This window comes from Camelina sativa, chromosome 16 (assembly GCF_000633955.1).
Source record: "Camelina sativa cultivar DH55 chromosome 16, Cs, whole genome shotgun sequence".
In the NCBI taxonomy this organism is placed as follows: domain Eukaryota; kingdom Viridiplantae; phylum Streptophyta; class Magnoliopsida; order Brassicales; family Brassicaceae; genus Camelina; species Camelina sativa.
In genome coordinates, this window is record NC_025700.1 from 11,938,509 (window position 1) to 11,946,334 (window position 7,826).

At 34.1% G+C, this 7,826-nt stretch overlaps 1 protein-coding gene across 2 annotated transcripts in view; it reads left to right on the forward strand.

Annotated features, from left to right (window-relative positions):
• Positions 7,623–7,826, forward strand: part of LOC104750377 (cytosolic isocitrate dehydrogenase [NADP]-like) — a 5,608-nt gene continuing 5,404 nt past the window's right edge. For both annotated transcript variants that reach the window (XM_010472166.2, XM_010472165.2), the window contains exon 1: positions 7,623–7,814. In XM_010472166.2, coding sequence (XP_010470468.1) covers positions 7,794–7,814 — 21 coding nt within the window. In that variant the 5' untranslated portion in view covers positions 7,623–7,793. The remainder of the gene's footprint in view (positions 7,815–7,826) is intronic.

Here is a 7,826-nt window from a genome sequence, read left to right on the forward strand (position 1 = left end):
TTTGGTTAAAAACTCATCGAAAATTTTGTAATTAAATTAATTTATGAGGATTAAAAGTGGCCAAACTTTATGATCAACCACTTATTCGAACCAAATTTTGACCAACTTTATCTTGTTTGAAATTTCAATTATAATGTTAAAATATTGAATTAAAATAATAACATTCTAACTAAAGCAAGTCTTAAAGAGTTTGTCCAAAAAAAAAAAAGCAAGTCTTAAAGATAGTATAGAGAACTAAATAAATATGGTTTTAACTAGTATATTTATGATTTGTATTACTTTTAACTTTTAAGACTCGTTTTAGTTGTCTAGGACATATTTTAAGCTAAAAGGCCACTTTTTCAATAATACAAATACTTTGCCCATATTTTTAGTATTTAACGTAAACATGAACTCGTGTATGGTACTTGTAGATATTTCCTTCAGAATGTTTTTTTTTTACGAAATATATTTCTCACCGACCTTTGTAGGTAGTGTTTTACAAATAGCCCTTCTTTTTAAAGGCGAGGGAAAAAAATTAAATGGTTTGTCCAGCCAAATTTCTAATTTAATAACTCTTTTTTCAACAATATTTCAATGTAGACGTAACAATCAACCACTTTGAATTGTAAGTAACACAATAGTGAATATCAAAGCCTATAGTGTCGGAAATGTCAACTGAGTGACCATGTAATAGTTAAAGATTCATTTGATCGGGGCTTCCTGGTTTTGTACGTAGGACCTTTACAATAAATAAGGTAAAATCATTTATGTGACTGCTAAATTATACGTGCGAAGAGACGAGATTTTGTGTGTATAGAGAAGATGGGCTTCATATGTAAAAAAGAATTGGGAGAAGTAGGGTATGCATTGTTCATACAATGTTCCCTTTCGACTACGAAACATATATACAAGTCACAAGGCCATGTTCCTTGTTAGGTATTTGTATTATCCGAGGATGTGAAGATAAAGAGTTTTTTTTTTTATATAGTTCTAATGAATCCAAAACTTTATGTATAATTTTCTGAACCAATTCTTGACGGATCCAAATCTATCTTATATAAGTTTATATAACCTACACGGCCCACATGTTGTTTAGGTTACTAAATTATTAGAACGGAACTTATTAAAAATCAAAAACAGAAGAGAACGTCCTTCCTAGTTCGAGCCGTTTTGGATGTGATTCTTATTTTATTTAACAGCTATCCCGGGGCCAAAGGAGATAAAGGTCATGCCTCTAACTTCCAAGGGAAACAATACTGCAAGAAACAAAAAAATATATATCCGAGGAGTATCCTAAGAATTCTAGCGAGTTAGTTCGAACCATAAGGACCATAAGCCATGTAATTCATGTGTCTCCTCATAAAACAGACTGGGAATTTAACAAAGATTTTGAAATGTATTTACCAACAAAACCAAAACCAATTTTGACAATTGCGGTTTGCGGTACATATCAGCAACTGAAAAGAGGGGCTCTGCACAAAATGCAGCTAAAAGATTTTTATGTCAATGGACTTATGTAGACCCATTTCCCAAATGCTCTTGGCCTCTCGGATTAAAACAGATCTTTACCATATTTTAGAAGGCTTATTGTCTTCTAAAATTTTAAATCGTTTATTGTGTTTGGGCTCAAGATATTTATAAAAGCAAACCCAATAATAAAGTCTATGTACAAAAAAATATTTTATATCACAACTTCTTTTAGAAATACATCTACGTATAACTTATGTTTGTTTATATGAATTTTGATCATATCTCTAAACGGCAATCCACCGTGTTTGCTACTTCATTTCTTCAATCTATTGCAACTCATTAACTTCACTAATTGAAGTGCTTTGAGTGTTTATCACTATCTGATATATATTCCTCGTACACTCTCTCAAATCGGTTATCTTTTTTTGTCAACAAAAGATTAGTTAGACGAGTCAACTATGTGGAAAAAAGTTTACATATAAAACATGGTGCGGGGAAATACGCGCTTGGCGTGTAAAAGAATTCGTACTTACATTTGCGTTTCTAGAAATAAAAGATAACGAGAAGGTTGAGAACTCTTCCTTGTCTATCCTGATGTCGTCGAGGTACGCCGAGAACGCTGACCAGTCCGAAGGAAAAGACACCATCTTCACCAAGTCTGAAAAATTTGTAAAGAATGCCACATCTCTGAAGTCATGTCCAATCATGCACCGCATCGCCCAAATGAAAACTTCTATTTCAGCATGTAAGGGAGAGAAACTTTGTCGGAAATTTGTGGCTCCTCTGGTCGGCGACGTGTCTTGAAAGGAGGTATAAACCCAGCCTGCACCGGCAAACGGATCATCCGCTTTCCAAGATCCATCAACAAAGCAGTGATAACCCGTTAATAACGGAGGGAGAATGATGGCAGCCACCCTTTGCCGAGACTCGGTAGCGAGAGGGGTACAGATCAAATCCATACAATCCCCATCCACCTGAGCATGTTGCCACGACAATGCCTCACCTTCCGCAACCAAAACAATCTCTTCTGGTCACTCAACAATGTTCTCATAAGCCTGTGCATTCTTGGCTTTCCAGATATACCACATTAGCCATGGAAACACCAAAACCTGGGATGTATACATACTCTGACGGGAAAGAGTGTGATCTCACCATTATCTGTGCTAAAGCCTAAATCTGTCGAGCCATACACTAATTCATAACTGGTTTTATGTTTTTGTTTGTTTGTTTTTCTTACAAATATATGACTTTGTGAATACGCAAGTTTAGAATTTTACCAAAAACAAATGATGCTTTTTTTTGGTAAATGTAGTTTAGATAAATAAATAAAATTATTTAGATGTATTTCTTTATCTAAACTACATTTACAAAAAAAAAACATTATGTGTTCGTTTAATACACTTTTTTAAAAAGTTGCCATATAAAATATGTTTGTTTAATTACATTTCCGTCCAATTGGCTCGTTTGAATTAATTTAATATATACTAACAAAAAAACATATTTACATCCAAATGCATCGTCCAAATTAATATTTTAAGTCTTGTTCGTTTGATTATTTGACATTCCAATCATTCACATAAAATATGTGGATAATTTAGATGCATCTGCCAAAGGAACAAGACTTTAATCAGTTCATCTTGCATTTTGAGTAAGCAACATTATATACGGATATAGAATGAGTTCTTTGCATCTACAGGCTCGGTAGAGTATGTATGTATTGTTTTGTATAAAAATTAGGTTGCTAACCTAATTTGTACGTATTGCTTTTCTAATTATACTATAATTATGATTAATTTAATAAACAAATATATATATATATAATATTTGATAAAGAGAACTTCACCAAGAATATTTGGTTATTATTCTCACTACTAACCAAAGTAAGCTGCATATCAACTAGGATAACTGGATAAGGGTAGAAAGGATGAGAATAACATATGTAATAATATTATTGTTAGTGGTTTTGGGTAGATTATTTTAAATCTTTGATACATATATATTTTATATGGTGTTGTAGCCCCTTAACCAAAGACATTTCTTGTCTAGTGTATTTATGAGCTCTTGATTGGATCCTATCAATTTTCATTATATAGAAGTTTTATATAAAAAAACAAATATAAGACAAGTTTTAGATGAAACAACGAAAATTGTATTCATGAATGAAAGAATTTTTTAATATAGAATCAAAGAAAATTTAGTAACTAATGGTATTAAACGGTAACTAACGATGTTATTGAAATTCTTTTTTTTTTTATTGTGTCTAACGAAAATTAGATTATTATTAGGAATGTCTCTTAGATTAATTAGATTCGTACGTCCAATCTCCTCTCCTAGTTAAACTACGTACTCGCGCGCCACTAATAAAACACTAGATCATTAACTTTAATTAAGGCAAAAGAAGGGAATGATAAGTGGAGTTTGATGAGAGCCCTGAAACGTCCACATCGAAATGGTTTTGGATAAAGTTTTGAGAATGCTAAGGTTTTAGTTAGATGACTGTTCCTCTCTTGAAGAGTCTTTTCATTGTTAACCATCAGAAAATAATCCATCTGATCCGTAAGACGACAAGGACACTCCAAAAGGAACAAAACTCATATATTCAGTTTTTGCTTCTTTTGTTAGGTGGCAAAAGTATCCCCACATCTATGATCATCTTCTTCTTTTTTTTTGGTAAACCATCTAAGATGATCTATGTACATAAATGTTAGAGAGACAAAATTCCACGTGTCAATTTTGGATCAGCTACGAAAAACATTGTCCTACACAGCAGAAGTGGTATTGGTTTGAGATTTATGAAATTTTTTGAAGAGTTCAACAAATTAATTAAAAGTGAATAAATGAAAGATTGTTAAAAATTGCTAGAGAGTTTTGTTGATTAGTTTTCTAAAATCCTCCAAACAATCCCTATATTTTTATGATACTTTTCATGCCTTTATTTTGTAAAGAAAGTGTCTAAAATTATGAACCAATAACATATTAATTGAACTCATTAACAATTCTAGATTCTTTTGTTTTAATTGAATAACACAAAACTTTTAATGACTTTATAAAAGTCTGAATCTAATAACCCATATTTGTTAAAATTTTAAATGACTTTTTACAAATCACTATCTAATAACACTAAACTTTAACAGAGTTTAACAAAATCTTGATCTAATAACAACAGATTCTACATAACATTTAAAATCTTTAAAAACCCAATTCAAATCTCAAACCAATAACCCCTAAAAGTGATTAAACTTTTTTTTCTGTGTTAAATAATAATAATTAGTTTGTACAAATTGTACTATATTGCCTGCCATATTGAATTAATGATACTAATGCATTAAATAACTACATATAGTATATGTTTGATGTTTCGTGTCTAAACTTTTGTAGTTATGAGCTTATGACGTTAAGAACAACATTATTGTCAAATTTAAAAACTAGGAACCATCAATATAAAAAAATTATTTTCATAAATATTTTAGCAATTTTTAATATAATATTTAGATAATTTTTTTTTTCATTTTTAAAATATTTTAACGAAAGTTAATTTAATTTCTCTAATCTCACTTTTGATTTTCATATTAGGCTATATATTAACTATTGCTAATATATGTTTTAACAAGTATCCATACTTTTTTTTTTTTTTTTTTTTNTTTGTCAACCAAACATTAAATTAGAAAATAATCTCAAGGTTGGTTGCCCAAACTGCAGGGAAAAAGTTTACAAATGAAGTTTCAAAAGATAAAGATCGCGAAGAACGAGCAAGACAGTCGGCCCGGACATTTGACGACCGCGGGATCCGTGAAAGCATGAAGACCGGAAAGGAGGATCGAAGTAAGCAGAATTCGTCCAACATGTTAGAGAAGGCGGGCCATTCATCAGGAGATTGCACCATCGCTACTAATTTTTCACAATCCGTCTCGAAACTTTGACAATCAACACCTGCCGGCAGAAGGGATTCCATCGCCCATATCAACGCCTGTACCTCCGAATGTAGGGGGGAAGGACTACGTCGCAGACTCCATGCTCCTAATAGCAGATTGATATCCTCACTGTTACAAAACCACCAGCCCAGACCCACTAAAGGATCAGATGCCTTCCAAGATCCATCGACCTGACACCGAGGAGAAGGAACCCGAACCTCCACAGGCAAAAGCTCTATGGAGTCTGAATAAGAGGACTTGGCCTCTTCCCATAACACTCTATCATTGGCTGCCTGATTGATAACGTCAATAGGCTCTGCCGTAAGTCCTTAGAAAACTTTTTTATTCATGTCCTTCCAAATTGACCAAACAAGCCATGGTAAGCGAATGCTTATATCCGAAACGTTCGACTGGGATGGCGCTCGCCAGAATAGAAAATCTAGATTCGAGTAGATCAAGCCATAAGGAAAGTCCCCGAAACATATGTCACCCGGAAATAAATCCCAGATCCGCCGCGAATGAGAGCACTCAAAAAGTGCATGATTTATGGTCTCCACCTCCGAACCACAGCGTTTGCATAAAGTATCACACCGAACACCCCGCTGAGCAAGACGTTCCATCACAAGGAGGGAACCGGAGGCAACCTGCCAGAAAAAATGTTGGACCTTTGTGGGAATCTCAAGTTTCCATGCATGTGCCCTAAGGGCCGTACACGTCGGCCCATATTCAACCTCTTTAATTAATTCACGTGCGAGCCGATAACCCGATTTGACCGAATATTTTCCTGACTTAGTATAGTGCGAGATCAATCTATCGGGTTTAAAGACTTTACTGACCTCCATAGATTGAATAATCTGTATATCCTCCGGGTTCATAAACTCTTCCAGGATTGGCATATGCCACTCCTTAGTAACTGGGTTTATTAAATGATTAACCATTAGATTGGGATGTAGCAATCTCTCGACCATTAGCTGGTCTTGGCTGAGAATCCAGTATCTAAGGATTTCGCCATACCGAAACCTAACAGTCCGAACCTATCAAGTAAAGGATATTTCAAAATTAATATTTATTCACTAAAACTAAATTATCTATACAAGTATATATAACCATTAGTATAGNTCGTAAGTCCTTGGAAATTTTTTTTATTCCTGTCCTTCCAAATTGACCAGACAAGCCATGATAAGCGAAGGCTTATATCCGAAACGTTCGACTGGAATGGCGCTCGCCAGAATAGGAAATCTAGATCAAGCCATAAGGAAAGTCCCCGGAACATATGTCATCCGGAAATAAATCCCAGATCTGCCGCGAATGAGAGCACTCAAAAAGTGCATGATTTATGGTCTCCACCTCCGAACCACAGCGTTTGCATAAAGTATCACACCGAACACCCCGCTGAGCAAGACGTTCCATCACAAGGAGGGAACCGGAGGCAACCTGCCAGAAAAAATGTTGGACCTTTGTGGGNGTGGATCTGGTTAGGGGTCAGCGTCTTTTACGGAATTTGTGATATATTTCAATAAATTTTCTATCTTGTGGACCTATCCCCCATTCCGGCATTCCCCCACCCCCAAAGTGCATGTGAAAGTGACCACTTCTCTGCCTTCTGATCCAACTAATCCATTGTCATATTCATCAACAGTAACCAAAAATGACTTTAAAATTTCAGTAACACGAACAAACCAAAAGAGACATTCTAAAGCCTTTTTATGTCTTAAATCTAACTTACCGACTTTTGCAAAAAAAATTTTACTAAAAATTTAATCTATCGATAATCAGCTAAAGCTTTTTAATTCGAGGTTTAAAGAAAAATAAAAAAATTATTAAATTTATTATGTAAAGCTAGAGTTTTTGTGGATTCGATTTTTAAATATTATAGTGATCTTTTAATTTGAAAGATTAATTCTAGAATAAATTTGAGCATATCGTAGATGTGGTGAATGTGTTACTGTGTGTTCTATTTAATAATTGGTTTGTTATGTTTTATTTAGACTAAGCAAATAGGTAGATTTTAAACTTGTAATTGCATTTCCAAGTTTGTTTTTTGAAACCGGTAGAGGATGAAACTTAAATTCATATCGTTGAACATATCTTTGAATTTTGTTGTTCACTCATCTCCTTCTAGAATTTAGTGGCGGCTAGTCTCTAACAACGAAAAAAAACAAAAGATGGGGACCGAAATGTAATAAATAATAATAACGGGGTCAAAATAATAAAACGTCATCGAACTTTTAAATAGCATAAATACAACCTCCTGAGACCTCCCCCAAGCTTTTCTTTCACCTACTTCATCACTCACCCACCAGCTCTCTCTCTCCTTCAACGACGATCTGCTTCTCCGGCTTGATCTTACCTCCGACGATCGGAAAAGATCCAATCTGATCGATTCAAATCCGTTAATCTTACGAAAAAACCGAAAGCAAAGAAGAAACTATGGCGTTTGAGAAGATCAAGGTGGCAAATCCC